The following is a 22376-nucleotide window of genomic DNA, read 5'->3' as shown; positions in this document are numbered from 1 at the left end:
GTGGGGATCCCACTATATGAGGCCAACCAAGGGCTTCACCATGCTAGTGTGTCCTCCCACCTGGGAAGGATTCTGAACTAGAGGCATTGAGTCATAATCCTTCAGAGGGTAACTTCACCCTGCTGGCTCCTCAGACAAACACATACACGAATGGAAAGCTTTTTAAAACTAGTGCGATTGCCCTCCTCCCAACCCCCACGGTTTCTCTTCCCATGGTTTCTGTCTGCCATGGTCCACATTAGTCCAGATGCACAGGATCATCCTTCTGACATATCATCAGATCAGTAGTAGCCTAACCCTAGATCACAATGCCTCCATCAATGACCTCACTCCATGTCATCACATAGCCATTACACATCATCACAAGAAGAAGGGTGCATAGAGTACAATAAGAGATTTTAAGGAAGAGAGAGATCACATTCACATAACTTTAATCACAGTATATTATTTTAATTGTTCTATTTTAGTTATTGTTATAATCTTTCACATGCCAAATTTGTAAATTAAACTTTGTCCTAGTTATGTATGTGCAGCAACAGAGTATACATAGGGTTTGGTGCTGTTCATGGTTTCAGGCACCCACTGGGGGTCTTGGGCCATATCACCCAGGGATGAGGGTAGACAGCTGCTGTACTGATGCATAAAACCAGTTTCTGCACGTAGGACCAAAGACCCAGACACAAGTAGGTTCTAAAAACTCCCCAGCTGATTCAAATATTCAGCCAGAGAATTCCTCTTCTCTAGACACTTAAGCCTGTACCATCACTTTCTCTTAGCTGTTTAGTCTCTTGGTGATCTTAGCCATTTCTTCCATTGTACTATTAGCCTTCTGTAGTGTGTGATGATTTTTGAGACAGAAGAGTGGCAGTGAAACTGAAGCTTTGAGCATTTTCAGTCTAGTTGAAGAAAGGAAGTTCACATTAATAATATCCTGTTTTAGAAAGGGAAGTGATCTCTGTACTCCCTAAATTATTTTAGTGAGATTAATAAGGCCTAAGCTAATGCTCTATTAACTCCCCTCCTTACCATGCCAATATTTAGAGTTTGAGAACATTATTTTGCTTACTTCCTTTATAAATCAACACCGATTTGTTTCTCTCTTGAGATTTAACAAAAAGCAGTGCTCAGTTACACACAAATTTTTAAAAAACTGAACAGCTATGCAAAATGACTAAAAGGTAAAAAATAAAATTCCTAATCCTTAGAAAATGCCTCTGAATGTGTGCATATTTTATAATGAGAAGAACTAGGTTCCACTAAAACTTTATCTCGTTGGCTTTTAAAAAAAAGTCCGTTTTTTTCTCAAAGACACAAACATGAGCATTTCTGTGCATAAGAGGCTAAAGAGGTTGAGACTTTCTTTTCAGTAGAAAGCATGTCCTTTCAATTTCTTGCCAGGCTAAGTGACAGATGAGACAATTTACATCCACTAAAATTTCAGAAACTTGATGCAGTAGCCTTGGCAACAAAATTCTACCAAATGAAAAGCATCAAATTGCACAGGATGGTGTGCATAGCCAGTGGGTCTCCACATCGACTTCCCTGGGAATTGTGCCAAGATAAATGGCTTTAAAGTTTCCATTGCTGCTTCTGAATTATAAACTGCAGATTTTGAGCTCTTATGAGACTAGGAAAGTTGATAGCCTATAGCAAGCTTCTCTAACCAACCCTGGCAAGCCTGAGACCATTCCTGATCCATCAGAGTAGAAGACCTGCTACTCATTCAATTACAGTATCCCTTCTCTTCTACTTCAGTCTCCCTCTCTTCTCTCTAGCATTCCCTTGCTGTCTTCTTTGTCCATTTGCTCCTTTTCTGTGCACAGTTCCTCACCTCCTCCCCCATACAGACCTTAACTAACTTGCTTAAAAATCACACAATTAGGACAAAATCAGGAGCCAGCATACTGCAAAAACAAAGTTGCCTAGGGGCATGAGGGAGGGTCCAAGGCCATGTCTTACCTAAGTCGATAATGAAGCATTTTAATACCAGTTATCAAAAGGGACGCATAAATACCTTTGAAAGAATTTGGGATTGAGTTTGAATGAAAAATGTAGTGTAACTGATTTAGTGTATGACATATAGTTTGTGGACATATAGTTGCAACAGTGGAGATGATTACTTTTGAATACATACAATCTTTTTTCTGTTGGGAGAGACATCAAGGAAAGGTAGGCTCTCAAATAAGATGGTTTGTTTTAGCTGATGTCTCAACGGACTGCTTGGGCAGAAGAGAGCCAGTAGTGCACTCTTTGGCCCACCTTTTAGCTACATGTTCAGAATGGCAGCCTGCAAACCAGGACCCCCACCAGTCAGCAACCACGTAAACCCCAAATTCTCATTTCCATGGTGGGGCATTGCACGTGTTCCAGTTAACTCCACTGATAGCCTGGACAGGGCCTTGAAACAAAGCCGTTTTAGTGGTGGTGTTCCACTGACATTGGTTCCTACTCTGGATATACTGTTAAAAAATAAAGCATATGACATAAAAAAGCTTGGCAGGCAAGCTTCAACACAGAAAAGCACCTCAAGGGGCACCTGCGTGGCTCAATTGGTTAAGCGTCTGCCTTCAGCTCCGGTAATGATCTCGGGGTCCCAGGATCAAGCCCCACATTGAGCTCCATGCTCAGCAGTGAGCCTGCTTCTCTCTCTCTCTCAAATGAATAAATAAAATCTTCAAAAAAAAAAAAAATCACTTAATCTTCAACAAGGTAGAGGTGACAAAGTTGAAGAATTGGTCATGTTGTATTGATGAGATGATAACTAAAATGCCATGTAATATTAATTATTATTACCTGCTTACTACAGAGTGCTGCTATGAAGTACACACTACTATTATCAATCCCATTTTAGGAATGAGAAAAGCTACAAAGTACCTACATAAAACGTGTATGAGTCACACAGCCAGCAGGCAGCCTTGCTGGGATGGGCGCCTGCTTCAAGGCCAATGCGTTAAGCCACAGACTACAGCTCTGTTAACCTTTAGGAAACTTCCATGCCTTGCAAGCAAGATTAAATGTTTGCAAATGCTTTGCAGCAGAATAGGTGTGACACTGGCAAATGAAATGTAGTGTGTTTTATCAGAGCAGGGCACGAAACAATGCCCTTTAAAAAAATAAAGCAGTCAGAGATCATTTGACCACTCCGGTGCTTTGTAAATATTAATCAAACTACTATTTTTAAATCCTGTGATTTAATTATTATATAATATTGCTTTCTCTCTTGCTACAACTCCCTTACCCTGTAATCCAACACAAGTCCTGGAAAATGGAAAGATTCAAGATTAAATCTCTGGGCTCGATATTGAGGAGTAGAAGGAACTAAGTATACACTATTAGTATAAAGTGTACACTTTGGATTGGTGCCTCCTTGGATTTCAGTTAATAGAGGGAATGTGTGTAGTGTTGAAGCTCTTAGGGAAGTTTAATAGCGCTTTGAACATGAACATTCCTGAACTCATGGGCAGCATAGCCATGGAATTTAGGGGTTTGCCAGAAATACCTGGCAGGTGGGGGATGGGAACACTCAAGGCCTCAGTTAAAAATGGCTAACCTAGGGGTAGGAACAAATGTTTTCATAAAGACAAGTTAATCTCAGCTCTAGTATGAGGGTAGGACCAAAAGTCCACAGACTAGAAACTATTCCTCTCTCTATCATTAATGAGCTGTCCAACTAGAGGAAAGGAACAATCTCTCAGATCTTCATTTTCCAAACCATAAAATAATTAATGGACTAAGTAATGGTTGCTAACCTCTTTGATAATCTAATAAAAGCTCAGAGCTCACTCTCTTGAGAAATGTGCAGGCATAAATTCAGTGAAGTTCTCGAGCTCCTAAGCCTCATCATAGAACCTAGGTTAAAAACGTAGATTAAATCTCACATTCTTTACAATGCCTCCTTTGGTGATTCTGTTAATTTATAATGCTGGGAAGTTGAGATATGGTCGGTGTACTTCCTCATTTGGGAGCAAAGCAAAGCCAGCTTTCCAGAATATGGAAAGATATGGGACCAGCATGAGAAAGGGGGTCAGGAAGATTATTGGGTTAGTTGGAACAGGTACCCAGTGGTCATCAAAGTGAGAAGATTCCACTCTGTGCTGACGGCAGATGGAGTGACTCACAGGAGAGGGGCCAAGTGAAAATTTTAATTTTGCTCTCCTGCTCTAGTATACTGTGCTGTATGCATTGGTCCAGACCCTCTAATCAGGATCTCATTAAGGAAAAGCTTAGCATTGTTTGGGCTCTCTTTCCCACAGCAGAGCTAAAAGTAAACAGCAGGCAAAGATAAACAAGGAACACTGCTTTTTCCTCTGTCATACAATAGTAAGTCTAATTTATTGACAATATTGTTGCTATGGTAAATACTGAATCTTACAATGAACTTTTTAAAGAGCTTGCTGGTTTCTAAGCTTAACAAAGGCAGCAGACTTTTTTTTTTGTCATTAATGGAATTTGTTTTCTAAAGCAGGATTTTTTTTTTTTAGAGGGGTGGGCAGAGGCAGAGGAGGGAGAGAGAATCTTTTTTTTTAAGATTTCATTTATTCATTCATAAGAGACACAAAGAGAGAGAGAGACAGAGACAGAGACACAGGCAGAGGGAGAAGCAGGCTCCATGCAGGGAGCCTGACGTGGGACTCGATCCCGGGTCTCCAGGATCAGGCCCTGGGCCGAAGGTGGCACTAAACCACTGAGCCCTGCGGGCTGCCAGGGAGAGAGAATCTTAGGCAGGCTCCATGCCTGGCACAGATCCTGACACGGGGCTCGGTCTCATGACCTGAAGATCATGGCCTGAGCCAAAACCAAGAGTCAAATGTTTAACTGACTGAGCCACCCAAGCGACCCACCAATCCGGATTTCTTAAATAACAGTCTTCGTGTGCTGGAAGACACAAGAGACTCACTTGCTACTCATGTCCAGTGTTTTGTTTGTTTTATTTTGTTTTGTTTTGAATTCTCTAAACCAGTGAATGGCTGCATTTCAACTTCCCTCTGCTTTTGTTTCTTATAAAAAGAAGTAGAAAGACAGATTTGTGAGTAAAGAACAGAATTGTACATCCCTGGTTCTGAATCTGTTTTGAGACTGTTTGGATCTTGGTGTGAGGAAGGATTCCTACTCAGGTCTCTGAAACTATGAACAACTCTACTATTCCTCCTCACCCCCATACCTAGTTATCTACCTAAAGTTAGATAGAAGAGCTACCCCATAGAACCTGGAGTTCTAAACAGAGCCCAGGTGGCCTGTATTACAGTCCTGGTTGTGCAAGAAAATTATATTTTCTGAGATCTGCTTCGCCATTCCTTCTTGGCTGATTGCTTATTGACTTGTGGCTGTAATTCCAAAAGATTGTAAGCTGACCTTGACATCCTTAAAGTTGGTTTTGGTATCCTTTTATTTCTTGCTTTGTTTGTCTGACCCAGCCCACGTCCTGCCCCTAAATAAGCTTATTATTCTCCTCATAATAAGGCCTCTGTGTATGTGAGCAGACTTACCTAACACATCAGACGTATCCTAATCGTCTGGTGATGCCTTGCCTTGCTCCAGTGTTAAGGCGTCTCCGCCATGGAGGACCAGCCTCTTTCAGTGCAACCTGTTGCAGACTTACCATGGCACCAGACACGACTGAGCCAAAGTCCAACGATTGAAAACATTAGATATTTTTTCCTTCTTTTTTTTTAAAAAAGAAATATACCACAGGCACAGTGCAAGTGTATTATGAAGTTTAGTGTTTATGCTTTCCACCTGTGTTTTTATACCCTTCATGAACTACATAGAGTACTAATTTCTATAATTGTACCTTTCCATCTGCAATTTGCTTGTTTAATCAACATGCTTCGAGGTTATTCCAATGTGATGACATACCTTTAGTTTCCTTATTTCAGCTGTTCTCCTATATGCACAGGTATGAATATAATAGAACTTATTTCTCCGATTTATTGCTCTCAACAGATGCACATGTAGATTTTTCCCTAAGTCTTCTTGTTATAAACAAGTGGTTCAGTGAATATATTTGCATATGTATTAGTACAAAAATTTCACTGGAACATGCAACTGGAAATGAAATTGCTGGACTTCCTGTAGGCACATCTTAAACAGTAGTCATTGGCAAACTGCTCTTGAAAGTGGTTTCAACAATTTACACCCCACCAGACATGTAGGAGCATATCCCCATGGCTGTACCAACACTGGGTACCTTGTTCTTGCAGATCATTGCTCATTTTCCTACTGCATTTTTTGCCGTTTTCTTATTGATTTGTAGAAGTTTTAACTTTTCTCATGGCAGTGACAATTTGTCAATTAAATGTGTTGCAAATACAAGCTTCTAGTCTGCCGTCTTTTGAATTCTGAGTATCAAATGAGGTTGCTGTGGTCACATTAAGCAGTATTTCCCTCTAACACTTAGAGTTTTATATCCAGCTTGAGGGGGGTAAAAAATCTGTCCCAACATCATAATCTCTTACATGCTCTTCTAAAATATTTGAAGTTTTACTTTTTCCATTTAGGTATTTTATATTTTATCCAGACAGCCCGGGGGGCTCAGCGGTTTAGCGCTGCCTTCAGCCCAGGGCGTGATCCTGGAGACCTGGGATCGAGTCCCACATCGGGCTCCCTGCATGGAGCCTGCTTCTCCCTCTGCCTGTGTCTCTGCCTCTCTCTCTCTCTCTCTTTCTCTCTCTCTCTTTCTGTCTCTCATGAATACATACATAAAATCTTAAAAAAAATAGAAAGAAAGAACTTCATTTTCAAAGTGGTTGCAACTGGAGAACAGGAGGAGGATGTACAGAGCATATACATATTTGAGTTTGGCTTTAAAGAGTGATTAGTGATTAGGGTTTCAAAAGGTGAAGAGAGAGGATCAGGTTGGATGACAACTTAAGTCAGAGTCATAAGAGCTATGTGGATGTTCAGCAACTGGTGTCTATAGCAAGGGGAAGGAGTGGAATGGGTCATGGAGGGAGAGGTGTCTGTCAGACTGAGAAATACCAAGGGTGCCCAGTGACAATTCTGCAGGGCATTTGGATTAAAAAAAGAAAAAAGATATTTTATTCATCTGAAATATATTTTTGTGAGTAGTGAATGACAACCAATTGTCTCAGTACCATCTATTGAGTAATTTATTCTTCCCCTATCTATGTGTCATGTACTAAAATTCCCATTCACATGTGGGTAGGCCTTCTTTTCCATTTGCTTATCCTTATACTAAGACCATATCTGTTTAATTGCTGTATTTCTCCTTTAATCTGTTATGATGAGATTCTTTTGACATATATACTTATGTAAAACCATCTCTGAAATACTTGGATAAACCATATTTTGTTTTGGTCTACTCTTGGATTCAAATTACTAACATTTAATTTCATTTTCTTTCCATGCATATGCAAAAGCAAGATTGGTTTATAATAATTCTTTTCATACATTTCTGGTCTTTTGGTTTCCAAATTATAGTATCATCAAAAACTGAGGTTGAAAACTTTCTATTTTATGATTCAGTTTGTATAAAGTTGAGTTGTCTTTTTTGTAAAGGTTTAACACTCATTATTGCCCTGAAGAAATGGAATAAGTCTTGACTTTAATTTCTTTAATAGTTTTTGGTCTATTCATGGTTTCTATTTAAGTCACTTGAATTTTTTTTCTAGAAAATAATTTACTTCATCTGAATTTCAAGCATTTTTGCATTAAATGCTTCATATTATTTTCTTATATCTAAAGTTCTATTCCTTTTTACATCCTTAACATTGTTTTTGTGGCTTACTTCTTTTTAATTATCAATTACAGTATCTTTTCAGAGAAGTAGCTTTTTAAACTATTACTTCATTCATGTGATCAATAAACTTCATTGAGTAATTGCTGTACGCTGTACTCTGCTCTAAGTGATCGGGGTAAGGGACAAAAAAGTGAAAAATAAAGAGATCCTAGATCCCTACTCTTGTGGAGTTTATAAGGCAGAGACAAAGACAAAACCAGAAAATACAATATAATTAATTATATGGGATACTATAAGATAAGGGATGCTATGGGAAAAATGGGGCAGGGTAAGCAGGATCAGAAGTGCTGTAGGGAATGAGAGGATATGTGGGCTACAATTTTAAAGGAAGTTTTTAAGGATAAGAGAGATGTCACTGAGAAGATGACATTTGGGCAAAGATTTAGGGAGGCAAGGAAGTTAGTCATGTGGATAACTGGGAAGGAATATTTCTGGCAGAGAAAGCAGACAGTGCAAAGATCCTAAGGCAGAAAAAGCATGCCTGAGATGGCTGAGGATTGCAAAGAGAAGATAGGGAAATAGGTAAGTGTAATCACCCCGAGGCTTACACTGAGAGAGATGGGAGAAATGATAGGATCTGAGTTACAGTTTCAAATGTAAACGGAAGCAACATTGAGAAGTTCAGAGGCTACTGCAGTAAATAATAGAAGCAAGAGATACTGGTCACATGGCCCAAGGTGGTAGCTTTGAAGATGCAAAGGTGATGTTGGCATCATCTATCTGTGCTATTTTTGTTTATTTCTATTTCACCAATGTTGGCTTTTATCTTTATTGCAGTCTTCCTTCTACTTTTTTTTTTTTTAATGGAAGCATAATTGACACACAATGTTAGTTTATTTAGTTGAATGATTAACCAGCTTTTCTTGTCTATTTTGTTCAATTAGTTATGATTAAATGTGATGGGATCCCTGGGTGGCGCAGCGGTTTGGCGCCTGCCTTTGGCCCAGGGCGCGATCCTGGAGACCCGGGATCGAATCCCACGTCAGGCTCCCGGTGCATGGAGCCTGCTTCTCCCTCTGCCTGTGTCTCTGCCTCTCTCTCTCTCTCTCTGTGACTATCATAAATAAATAAAAAAAAAATTTAAAAAAAATGTGCTATTTGGCCAGGTTTCTTAATTATATGGTTTATTTTTTCATTGTTTTCCTCACTTTTGGTTTTTGTCAACTTGACCTATCAGTTTCTGAAAGAAATGAAATCTTACAATATGACTGTGAACAAGTTGATTTTATCCTATATCAGGGTTTGCATTAATGTATTGGAGACCATCTTGTCAGGTACGTGTAGGTTCCACATCATTATATCTTCTGAGAGAAATTGTTCTTTTATCACTAAGTAATATACATTTTTGTCCCTATGAATGCTTATAAGCCATGCCTTCTACTTAGTTTCGTATTAGTACTACTACCCCAACTTTCTGTTTTGCTGTGTCATTTCCTAACCCTTTACTTTAGACTCTGTGGGTGATTATTTTTAGGTAGAACTCCTATGGCATATATCTGGATTTGTGTAAATCAAATCTATAACCCTATTAGCTAGTGGGTTTAATTCATTTCTATTTATTGCAATTGTTGGTAAGCTTTGAGTTATTTCTAACTCATTTTGTATTTTCTATAAATCAAGCTTTTGGGTAGCTTTCTTTTACTGTCCTTTCCTTGGTTTGATTAAACAACCCACGGTTTGTTTACCAGTTTGTATAGTTTTTTATTGTTCAAATGTAAGTAACATACAGTGTTATGTTAGTTTTAGGTGTACAGTAAGATTCAACAGTTCTATACACTATTTAGTGTTCATCATGATAAGTATACTCTTAATCCTCTTTACTTATTTCATTCACATCCCCATTCACCTCCCCTCTGACAACCACCAGTTTGTTCTCTAGATTTAAAAATCTGTTTTTTTTTTTTTTTGGATCTCTTTTTTTCTCAGTTTGTTTGGTTTTGCTTATTATTTACTTCTTTATTTTTTTGAGAGAGAGAGCAAGGGGAGGGGCAGAAGGAGAGGGAAACTGAGAGAATCTTAAGCAGACTCCCCGCTGAGTATGGAGCCTGCCACAGAGCTTGATGGCATGCCCTGAGCTGAAATCAAGAGTCAGAAGCTTGACTCCTACTGAGCCACCCAGGCATCCCTTGTTTGTTTTGTTTTTTAAATTCTACATATGAGTGACATCATATGTATTTGTCTTTCTCTGACTTATTTCACTTAGCATCATACTATTTAGATCCATCCATATTATTGCAAATGTCAAGATTTCATTCTTTTTTATGGTTAATATTTCACTGTATGTGATACACATACATACCTTCTTTATCCATTCATCTATGGATGGACATTTATGTTACTTCCATAATTTGGCTATTGTAAATAATGCTTCAATAAACATCGGGTGCATATATCTTTTTAAATTCATGTTTTCATTTTCTTTGGGTAAATATCCAGTAGTAGAATTACTGAATCAAATGGTAATTCTATTTTTAATTTTTTTGAGGAACTTCTATATTGTTTTTCTTAGTGGCTCCACCAGCTTGCATTCCCACCATTCTGACAGGTGTAAAGTGATATCGCATTGTGGTTTTGATTTGCATTTCCCTGCTAATTAGAGTTATTGAGCATCTTTTCATGTGTCTCTTGGACATATGTATGTCTTCTTTGGAAAAATGTCTATTCATCTCTTCTGCCCATTTTCTAATTGGATTACTTGGGGATTTTTTGGTATTGAGTTGTATAAATTCTTTATATATTTTGGATATTAACTCCTTATTGGATGCATCATTTGCAAATATCTTCTTCTATCTGGTGGATTGTCCTTTTGTTTTGTTTTTTCTTTTATTGTTTTTGGGGTTTTATTTATTTTGTTTTGTTTTTCCTTTTGTTTTGTTGATAGTTTCTTTGCTGTGCAAAAGCTTTTTGGTTTTGGTGTAGTCCCAATAGTTTAATTTTGCTTTTGTTTCCCTTGCCAAAGGAGACATAACTACAAAAATGTTTCTAGGCTGATATCAAAGAGATTAGTGCCTAAGTTTTCTTCTAGGTATTTTATGGTTTCAGGTCTCATCTTTAGGTCTTTAATCCTTTTTGAGTTTATTTTTGTGTATGATATAAAAAAATAGCTCAGTTTCATTCTTTTGCATGTAGCTGCCCAGTTTTGCCGGCACCATTTATTGAAGAGACTATCTTTCTCCCATTTTATATTCTAGTCTCCTTTGTTGTAAATTAGTTGACCATATAACTGTGGGTTTATTCCTGGGCTCTGTATTCTATTCCCTTGTCTGTTTCTGTGCCAGTACATATTGTTTTGATTACTACAGCTTTGTAGTTTATCTTAAGATCTGGGATTGCTTTGAGCTTTGAAGAAATTTTCAAGATTGCTTTGGCTATTGGGGGTCTTTTGTGGTTCCATACAAATTTTAGGATTGTTTGTTCTCATTCTATTTAAAAAATGGTGTTGGTATTTAAATAGAGATTGTATTAAGTCTGTATATTGCTTTGAGTAACATGGACATTTTAACAATATTTGTTCTCCCAATCCATGAGTTTGGAATGGAATATCTTTCCATTTGTTTGTATCATCTTCTGTTTCTGTGATCGATGTTTTATTGTTTTTGGAGTACAAGTCTTTCACCTCTTTGATCAAGTTTATTCCTAGGTATTTTATTATTTTTGGTGCAACTGTAGTGGGATTGTTTGGGTTTTGGTTTGGGGGTTTATTTTGAGAGAGAGAGAAAGAGAGCAAACAGGAAGGAGATGCAGAGGGGCAGGGAGAGTGAGGGAGAAAATCTTAAGCATGCTTCTCACCTAGCACAGAGCCCAGTGCATGGCTCAGTCTCAAGACCTTGAGATCATGACCTGGCCCGAAATCAAGAGTCAGACACTTAACCACCTGAACTACCCAGGTGCCTCTAGGATTGTTTTTTAAATTTCTCTTTCTGCTACTTTATCATTAGTGTATAGAAATGCAACACATTTCTGTATATTGACTTTATATGTGTTTGTATGATTTTAAAACTAAAATATATATACTTCACAGAAATTTTAAAGTTCATGTCTTTAACCTTTTCTTGAATGATACAAGCACATGTATTTTCTTGTAAGGTGTATAACTTTTTTATTGAAAGTCCAGCTAGAAAAAGGTAATTTTATAAAGGAATTCCTTGTGCCCTTTAATGGATCCTGCACAATTCACAGCTTCTAGACCTGTTTTATCTTAATTTCTCAGCTTGATGTTCCTAATCTATAGGAACAATGTAAATTTGGATGCAATATCTACATGGGGGCAGGAGCTGGAGTTCAAATCTCTGGCTAACAACTATTTTCCACTTCCTCGTGGCAGTCAGCAAAGATTTTTCTGGTCCCCCTTTCATGATGTTAGCAACCACTGATAGTCTCTGGAATTCTGCATTAACTCCGTCTTAATCACTTGCAGGCGAAATCCTGCCATCTCCACACGAGCACATAACCCAGGCTTCCCTGGTTCTGATGTGCTCTGCAAGCCACAGGACTGTACCTTACATTAACAAATGTGTGACTTTATTTTAGACACATGAGGATTTGTGGCTTTATATATTGAATTAGACTATATGGTTAAATTTTTATTATTCTTGTGGAAGCTTTTCTGTTTATTTGTTTTAAGTGAGCTCTATGTCCAGTGAGATCAAAAGTCGCATGCTCTGCCAACCAAGCCAGCCAGGTGCCCCTCTTATTTATTTTTTAAGCAATTTATTTGTTTGGACCAGAGGGAGGTTCTTACATGTTAGTACAATCAACCATATTGACTTGAAGTCCATTTTCTACATTTTTGCTTTATTTTTTTTAAGATTTTATTTATTTGAGAGAGAGAGAACCTGAGCAAGGGGGAGGGGCAGAGGGAGAGGGAGAAGCAGACTCCCCGCTGAGCACGGAGCCTGATGTGGGGCTCGATCCCCAGACCCTAGGATCATGACCTGAGCCCAAGGTAGATGCTTGACTGACAGAGCCACCCAGGTGCCCCTCCACAATTTTACTTTAGACTGATACTCAAAATCTTAGTGCTATTATTTTATATTTCTGATGCTGCCTTATTCAAAGACATTGTTTATTTGAAATTCCTGTTCTTCTTGTTTGGGATCATCAAATATTTTAATTCCTTTATATGAGGGGTATAAAGTTTAGTGTGCAGAAATTCTTAACCAACTGTAGTTTTGTGATATCTTTTTAAAAAAATGATTTTATTTATTTATTCATTAGAGACACAGAGAGGCAGAGATACAGGCAGAGAAACAGGCTCCCTGTGGGGTCCCAGGATCATGACCTGAGCCAAAGGCAGACGCTCAGCCACCAAGCCACCCAGGTGCCCTGTGATATCTTTATTTTTTACATGAGTATTAACATTTAGAAATTTCTAAACTTTTTATTTAACATTTTGTTGGGTGTTCCTGAGAACATACAAACAGTGATTGCTTTCTCTAAATCTTCCGAAAGAAGCTGGAAGACTAAGTCCAGGGTAGGCCAGGAGGTTACCCAAACATTTTTCTGAGGCTTGTGAAAACAGTCAGAGTCAGTTTAAATACAAAACACATTGTATTTCAATCCAATAAGATCTGGTGTATAAGCTTTTTGAATGGGTTAAAATCTGAATAACACAAAACTTATGGAATAATCTTCCTCAGTCATGACAGCATTGTAACAAGGCTTTCTGAACATTCAACAGCAAAAGAGATTCAAGAAGAGTGATGTGACGTGGTAGATTATTAACATCAATTAATCAGTTTTGTTTTAGAAAAGGATCCTTCTAGAACTTTTGTCATATCCTCTGTCTTCCCAGTATCATTCTTCCATATAATGGTTTTGAGAGCCTGACTTGATTCCCCATCAGAGGAAAGGTGAAGAAAATGTCTTTACCCATTTCTCCATGAACACTTGTGCTTTGGATTTCTGCATCTAGCAGTTCCTACGGTTTTCTTCTGTCTGTTATGTACACAGACATGAAACATAGATTCTTTTTTGCTAATTTGTGTCTTGCCGCATTCTACAAGGACAAGTCATGGTAAAGAGAAGATAAAACAGAATAGTAAGCACTTTGCTTGGCATCCTTTTTTTTTTTAAGATTTTATTTATTTATTCATGAGAGACACAGAGGGAGAGGCAGAGACATAGGCAGAGGGAGGAGAAGCAGGCTCCATGCAAGGAGCCCAATGCAGTACTCGATCCTGGGTCTCCAAGATTATGCCCTGAGCCAAAGGCACACGCTCAACCGTTAAGCCACCCAGGCATCCCGGCATTCTTATTTTTAAAGATTGTCTCATCATATGCAACTTCCTTAGTGATTATTTCTTATTCCAGCCCCGTCCTTCTATCAGGAAGCCTGTCCTGTGTTCTCTGTCCTCTAACCCTTTTATGTGCTCAGTTCTCACTGCCTCCCTCTTGAACTGCCCCTGAGAGGAACCTTTTTTTTTTTCATTTCCTTTGAAGAACAAATCAACTTTTCCTTGGTCTCACCTTTCTCTCGAGGCCCACACCTCATGAGACCCATTGACCTCCCAATGGCTTATTAAGGAGTTTTGCTAACCATATTATATCCTTAGGAAATGTTCTGTTTATCGTATTTTGAAATAATATATTTTTCTTCCCCAAGATGTTTCAAATCTATTGTACAACTTTTACTTAACACTAATTTTCTGAAATGCTTTGACTAACTCTGATGTTAAATACAAAAAAAATTAAGAATGTAATTTTCAAGAATGTGATTGGTAAACTATTATTGTTTTGTCTTAATGTTATTAACTAGCCCAATTTACTGAGGTCAAATCAAAAACATATGAAGACCAATATATAACAGCAAAAAGAATCCAAAAAAATCTTGGAGTTTTAATCAAATTAAAAGCCAATATAGTTTGGGGATCAAGATCATAGATAAATTCACATATCTACCTGTGTAGTTTCTTTTTTTAAAAGACTTTATTTATTCATGAGAGACACAGAGAGAGAGAGAGGCAGAGGGAGAAGCAGGCTCCACACAGGGAGCCCGATGTGGAACTCAATCCCGGAACTCTAGGATCATGTCCTGGGCCAAAGGCAGGCACTCAACCACTGAGCCATCCAGGCTTCCCTACCTGTGTAGTTTCAAATCTTCTTTCGTCACTCACTATTTATGTGACCTTGAACGACTGATTTAAGCTTTCTATTCTTCAGTTTTCTCATCTGTAACATTTAATAATAATAATAATATTACCTACCTCATATGGATGTTGTAAGTAATAATTGAGTTAATACATTCAAAGCTCTTAGTACAATGCCTGACCCTTGTTAGCTAAGATTTACATCCTCACACCACATATGTTATCTCAAGGACTTGAGAACAAAAGTATGTCAAAAAGAAGTAGGCTGACAGACTAGGATTTTTAGATTGTCACAGATATCTGACATTTAAAGTATACTCAATAAGGAAATCACTTGTCTTTCAGCTTAATTCCAATATATGCCAAATAAATCTAGAATATTCACATGGAAGTAAGGCATTCACCTTTACATTTTTAAATATTCTTAAAATATTTTAATATTTTAAATATTTTTTATTAATTTTTTCCTGACCTCTTGAAAATTTGACTAAAGTAATTATTTGTTTTAAAAAAATAAAGCATGATTACTTATTTCAAGAGCTGTGTTAAGGCAATAGTGCTTACATACTGAACTCGTAGTTCCCATGAAACCCATCCTGATACCCCAGATTAAGAATTCAAGGCTTAGGGATGCCTGGGTGGCTCAGTGGTTAAGTTTTGCTTTTGGCTCAGGGTGTGATCCTGGATTTCAGGGATTGAGGCTCACATCGGGCTCCCTATGAGGAGCCTGCTTATCCCTCTGCCTATGTCTCTGCCTCTCTGTGTCTCTCATGAAAAAAATAAATAAAATCTTTAAAAAAAAAAAAAAAGAATTCATGGCTTAAGAATCTCTGGCAGAGGGGTATCTGGGCGGTTCAGTCAGTTAGGCTCAGGTCATGATCCTGTGTGGGGCTCCCTGCTCAGTGGAGAGCCTGCTTCTCTCTCTTTCCCTCTGCCCCTTTCCTCCCCCTGCCCCGCTCATGCTCTTTCTCTCTCTCTCTCTCTCTCAAGTAAATAAATTTTTAAAAATCTTTTTTAAAAAAGAATCTCTGGTTGGAAATCAGATGCAAAAAAGGGTTTTGGTGTTTTTTTTTTTTTTTAGCTGTTTTTAATGTAAAGAATTACAAGACATAGATGACCCCCTTGGAATTAGAACTCTGATGTATCTAAAATTTTACCCTCCTTGCTAGCTAACAAATTGGCTTGCCACAGTGCACGAATACTGCCAGAAATGAGAATTCTTGGTCAAAGACAACGCAATTCATGACCTGGCAAGCAGACAACTCAGGTTCACATAAGTTCCCCTTGCACACCCTCAAGACTCAGGGTTAGTGCAAAGTAGTCTGGGTGGATGCTGTGCACATAGTGCACTTGCATCATACCTGAGGATTCTCAAGCTTAGGAAACATTTTTTTATCATGGGCTGCAAGCAAATCTCTCTGATCTTCACACTAGAGAGACACATCTTTATGATACTTGACAGCAAATAACTCTGTCCTCTGCTCCAGAGGAAAGTACTATCTCTATCTTCCAAGGCTTTCCCTACATTCTTGAAAACAAAAGCTGTCAGTGCCTGTGCTTGCAAGCCATTGCAGAAACAGACCCTTGGAGAACTGTGTCCCAATATGTGTACTACTATGTGTTGGGGAAAAGATACTGTCATATTTTATTTGGGGGAGGGAGAGTAAAGTTAGTTATGTGGATAAATAATCAATGATCTCTTCACTGTAATAGGAGTATGAAAAGGACAGTGATTGCCTTTGGGAAGCTTACAGGCTTTAAACAGATAAGCCTCAAAAGCTACTACCATTTAGATGAATTCCACCAGAGGGAATTAAATGGATTTATGAAATTGTACAATGGAGGAACTTGATTTTTAGTTGATGATGTCATAAGAGGTGTCCCTGAGAAATAACATTTGAAAACAAGGCCTATCAGAATAGTAGCAATCGTTAGGTTAAGAGTAGAAGGAAAATCCTACTGGAGGAAGGAAGCCTGGATTACTGGAGGAACTACACAAAGGCCAGATCAGAATAAAATAAACAGAGGCCAGATTGGATTTTGGACTTGATCCTGATAACATTGCAGTCACTGAAAGATTAAGGAGAAAACACGCCCTTATTATATTTGAACTGTAAAAGCCCCCCTCCCCCCAACCATCATTATTGTTAATAGGGAAGAGGTTGTAGGGAAATCAATGATGAATACAGAGAGTGGAGGTGAAAGCTTAGTTACATAAGCCAGACAAGAGGTAATAGTGACCTGTGGATAGATAGTGGCATTGTAGATGAAAAGAAATGAATGGGTTGAAAAATATTTATAAAATATAGTTGTCAGTCCTGGGTGATTGATTTGATTTAGAGGGAGAAAAGTCATGGACAATTCTCAGATTTCTGGCATAGGCAACTGCACAAGTAGAGTGGCTAGAAAGAATTAACTAGTCTCTTGGGGATTCATCTCATAAATTCACTTCTATTTCAGTGACAGCAAGCATTTTAGATATATGCACATAAGGAACCTGATTCTCTCCAAAACTCTTAAGAACTAACTTTGGTACAGATGAAAGATGAGCTGTAGGGGATTGAGATGTCACATATACCTCCTAACATCAATATAGAACTCAGTTTTGCTTGAATTCTTTGAAGAAAGAATACCCTTATGTTATTTGGTAAAAAAAAAAAAAAAACTATACCTCAAATGTTCCTACCAGTATGATCCCTTCCAAATAGCACAGTTTAAATTGGGGTATAATGCCATCACTAGCTCTCCCCGAATTCCCAATGTGTTCGTTTTCTCATATTGTCTTACTGCCCATGGACATTCCAAATATATAGGAGATATGTAACCATATCAAATATGTATTGAACCTGATGTTCACAATGTGAAAGTTACTTCGTGGGATTTAGAAGGTCCTAGCATCTTCTTGGAGTATTTAAAATTGCATTTCACAAAAGTCTAACTCAAACTATTCTAGGAAAACCCATAGCTCATGTATATAAAAGCCTTCAGAGCGGCTGAAGGAGTCAGGCAGCTCTGAATACAGATGTCATCAGAGTTGTCTCACTCCATGACTTACCTGTGAGTTCCTTTATTACTTTCATTACTGGCAGGTTTTCTCCATGAGGCAGGAAAAGAGACCATCATGGCAATTCCCAGGCCACTGATCTTTCTGATTTCCCAATGGAAAAGCAATATGCTTTTCCACCATAGTGGGAAGACACTGTTGGAGTCATTTTCCATCTCTAATCAGCATGGCCAAAGGATGAAGCACTGACCATCCAACTAGGGTCACCTGTTTGCTTGACTAATTTAACCAGAACTATATGTAATCTGTACTCTGTAAGAAGAGGGGGATATGATTCCAGAACATGGGAAAGGGATGACAGAATGGCACAGAAACTAACAAACAACAGATGTCCATTTCAAGTAGAGAAACTGGGAAAGTGCTGAATTATCATGGGATGATTTCAGTAAGGGCAGGTGTAGAATCACAGCTCTGAAAGATTGAAACAAGGTGGATAGATGCAAATGAAGAAGAGGAAACGGTGCAGGAACACAAACAGAAGATGAAAAGACTGTTTTGTGCATTTTTTGTGAATCAGTAGGTGCCAAAGTTTTGAAAGCAAGGAAATAGATACATTAAAAACTATGTACAGAGTAAAGGAATGATTATGCTTTACAATTTTACTACCCTTAAATTAGATGCTTGTCTCTAGGCTGTGGCTTTCACCTAAAAAAATAGACTGAAAACAAATTAGAAAGGCTTCAGAAGTGTTCTACAAAGATGAGTAACAGGGCAGCCCTGGGGCTCAGGAGTTTAGCACCGCCTTCAGCCCAGGGTGTGATCCTGGGGACCCAGCATCAAGTCCCAAATGAGGCTCCCTGCATGGAGCCTGCTTCTCCCTCTGCGTGTGTCTCTGCCCCCCTCTCTCTCTTTGTCTCTCATGAATAAATAAATAAAATCTTTAAAAAAAATTAGTAACAGGTAGAAAATGAAATTTAAAAATCAATAAGTAGGTATGTAATGCTTTGTCTATGCAAAATAAGGCCTTTTGAGAAGGATGAAAGATGTTAAGTTACTGTCACAGTAAAAGAAAAATGTACTATTTGTGTGTATATGTTCCAATTTATTTTAAAAATGGCTATTTTTCTCTCTGCATCTGTACTTAAGATAAAACCGAATAAAAGAAATTTGAGCAGATGCATAAAACATTTGGATTAGAAACAGGGAAATTTTAACTGGAGTCATTAAGTGTTTGTGTGAATACAGAGCCTTCTCTGGAATCTTTTAAAATAGGGTTCTTTCTCACCTGTTAGATTGGTGGAGGCCCCTGCTGCTCAAAGTCAGAGCAAGAGTTCAAGGAGTATTGGCTTCACAAAGGCAGAAATCACCTGTTATGCAAATTTGCATCTTAGGAGCAAGAGTTTGTAGACTCTAAAATATTTGCTGAGTCAGTGTATGTTGATGCTGACTCCTATATACACTCAATTCTTAATTATCTGCATATGGAATCTGTTTTGTGGTTCTATGAACAGATACTATATTTATGCTGGTGTTGTCATCCCGCATAGGCGACTCCCAGACTGCCAAGTTTCTAGCTACTGTGTTTTCAGTGAATAGAAGTGATATTTGCTATTAATCCAAGTAAAAGATTAATGACAATGTGATACTGATATAATTTCCAATTATCTGCAGTTTTGGGTCACCTGGTCCATTGTCTCCATCAATTATTATCATCAACTACGAGTTTATTTTAGCACTAATTATGGAGGATGAAGTTTATTAACATCCCAGGTTATACTGAAAAAAAGCACGTGGTCATTGCACCTTGATGAATGCATTCAATATTGAATCCAGGCCAAAATGGATTTGAGTGATAGAATTTAGGTTTAGTAAAGAAACTGAAGTCCCATCTCCTACCTAACCTCTCCTGTTGGCATCTCATTATTTAAGTGATGATGAGATTGAGGCCCAACTAAATTGAGTGAATTGCCCAATGTCAAATAACCTCCTTAGGGCAGAACCTGTACTAGAACCACTTAAAACAGGGAAATTTTCTGAAGTCAGAGGCCTAACTTAATGGAAATATTAATTTCAGTGGGTTAGTATAATCTCTTAATACCTTAATACCATCGGGAGATTTCAGTGACTTCCAGTTTTTTTCATGATGCTCTAAAAACACATTCAACACGTACAAATTAAATATGTGCTTAATATTTTTGTTTTCTTTCTCCTTATATATCAGGAACACCTTAGGGAGCACCTTCGATTTGAGGAGAACTTCAGAGGTATAATTAAAATTAGCTCTCCATCAGGAAATAGTTTTTAGGATGAAGAAATCTGATTATTTAACTACTTCACAGAGGTTTGAAGTTTGAGGCTAATAGTTTGATTCTACTGACTTACCTAAAATCTAATTACTCTAGTCCATACACCATTGGCCCAGGAAGACATGCTCACTCAGCTCAAAGATGCTCCCTAAGGTCTGCCTAAACTTCTCTCAAATCAGTTGAGTAATTAATGCATTATGAAGAAATTGTGTTTTGCTGGGTTTTTTTTTTGAATAATTAAAAAATCCAGTGTCATATGATTGAGAGTCATCATAAATGATAATGAATCATAATTATCACAGTACGGTTAGTGTACATACACACACACACATACACAAAGACACACACATTTCTTACAGCCACAAAGTAAACTGTTTTATTTCCATCACATGTGGGCCAGAGCTGCCCATTTGGACCTCACAAGACATGTCTACCTCCATCAATATTAAAATAAAATAAATGTTGCAGTGCTTTGGCATGATACATTTGGGTTTAAGCCAATCACATCACAGAGAGCCATCTTTAGATACTAAATCAGGATAATTTAATCTGTATAAAATTTCAGTATTAGAAACTATAGCAGTCTTTAAAAAATAATACTCTACACATTAGCAGACAATATCTGTTCTGTCTCTTCTATGCATTTCTAAAGTTATGTGTGTCAGGGCTTTAACAAACATTGCTTGTAAACTCATAAATGAGAGGTACCCTAGGAAGCAGTCTCTATGATGGTGTCACATGTGATTCCAAGTGCTGAAAGGGTTCACTGTTTGTTCCAACTCTTTATTGAAATCCTGATTTCTGGCTTTTTATTTTTTCTTTCTTAACAGAACAAACAAGCTATAGTTTGAGCTAATCATAACACCAAGCATTTTTTATTAATGTGTGCTCAGCAACAGCCTGAGCCTTGTGTGGTTGCTTTATCAGCAGTCTCCTGTTCCACATCTGGGAAACGCACATGTAATTCTTTTGAGAGGAAGCACCAAAGTTCCCTCTCTACTTCATTATTTCAGATGTAATCAAAGAAGGAAACCTATGGTGTGTTCTTGGCTGTCATACCATAGAGTTGTCTATAGCCTGAACACATATCTGCTGTGTTTATTTGCCTTCCAGAGGAATGTCTATTCTATTCTATTCTATTCTATTCTATTCTATTCTATTCTATTCTATTCTATTCTATTCTATCCTATTAGTATTATGGTATTACTATTATATTCTTTACATATATATGTATGTATGTATTGTTTGTACACTACATAAACATGATAGATAGATAGATAGATAGATAGATAGATAGATAGATAGATAGATAAAGAGATAGATAGATGATAGATGATAGATAGATTCAAACTAATAAATCTTTTTTTAAAGATGTCTTGATGGAGGTACTCTTTGAAGCTCTAGAAGTTTTTGCCACAAGTTTTGTGGGGGGTTTTCCCTAGCTTTTTTCTTTTTTTTTTTTTTAAGTAGGCTCTGCATTCAGCATGGGGCTTAACTCATGACCCTGAGATCAAGAGACGCATGCTGTACCAACTGAGCCATTTTGCTGTGTTTGGTAAGGAGACATTGCTCAGTGCCCAGTCCTAAGAGCCTCCTTGTTTAAAAATGCAGTGTGGTACAGAGATTAGAGGAGGGACTTGGGAGTCACACTGATTGCTTGGGTCCAAAATCTGGTTGTTCTGCTTCCTCCTTGAGTTCAGCCTAGAACAACTTATATAACCTCTTTGTGCTTCGATCCTCCTGTTTGTAAAATGGGAATCATAATACTAGTAATTCCCTCTTAAAATTATTGTGAGGTATTAAATAAGTTATTCTGCTCACTCTGCTCCTCAACTGCTGAAAAGAGCACCTAGCGCTTAGTCAATGACGGTTACATGTTCACACTGCACTCATACCTCACGCTGAAGAGTGTCTATAGTGATTTACAACAGAAGCCTGATCTTTTAGTTTGACTTCTTAAAGTCAGTTTTGCTTTCATGGTACATGAAGTTTAACATACATTTGACACAGAAAAAGAAAATAGACCTTAACCATTTAAGACGTTCCCTCACACACGAAGATAGCAATGCTTTCTATCACTGGTAATGAGTGTTTTTTAAGTAATAATCACTTAGTATGCATTTTTTTTTCCATGTTACTATCAAAAGAACTTTTTCATGTTCAATTTTGAGCTATTCAACAAAGAATTGTTAAGGCTCTTGCTTTGTTTTGGAGCATAC

At 37.8% G+C, this 22376-nt stretch overlaps 2 protein-coding genes across 14 annotated transcripts in view; one reads left to right on the top strand and one right to left on the bottom strand.

The window, feature by feature from the left end:
• ADGRV1 (adhesion G protein-coupled receptor V1) overlaps nucleotides 1-22376 on the top strand; it is a 521868-nt gene that overhangs the window by 385949 nt on the left and 113543 nt on the right. The window lies entirely within an intron of this gene.
• The window catches only part of LOC144293846 (uncharacterized), a 131741-nt gene that overhangs the window by 76109 nt on the left and 33256 nt on the right, over nucleotides 1-22376 (bottom strand). Inside the window, exons 9-10 of one of the 13 annotated variants that reach the window (XM_077865067.1) lie at nucleotides 19137-19218; nucleotides 14668-14929 (exon numbers count right to left, since the gene is read on the bottom strand). The exons of 10 other annotated variants lie outside the window; for them this stretch is intronic. In XM_077865067.1, coding sequence (XP_077721193.1) covers nucleotides 19171-19218 — 48 coding nt within the window. In that variant the 3' untranslated portion in view covers nucleotides 14668-14929; nucleotides 19137-19170. Of the gene's footprint in view, nucleotides 1-441; nucleotides 897-14667; nucleotides 14930-19136; nucleotides 19219-22376 lie in introns of those variants that run through there. 2 more of the 13 variants (XM_077865058.1, XM_077865059.1) reach the window with 2 other exon arrangements.

This window comes from Canis aureus, chromosome 2 (assembly GCF_053574225.1).
Source record: "Canis aureus isolate CA01 chromosome 2, VMU_Caureus_v.1.0, whole genome shotgun sequence".
Lineage (NCBI taxonomy): Eukaryota > Metazoa > Chordata > Mammalia > Carnivora > Canidae > Canis > Canis aureus.
This window is presented reverse-complemented; position numbering and strand designations above follow the sequence as displayed.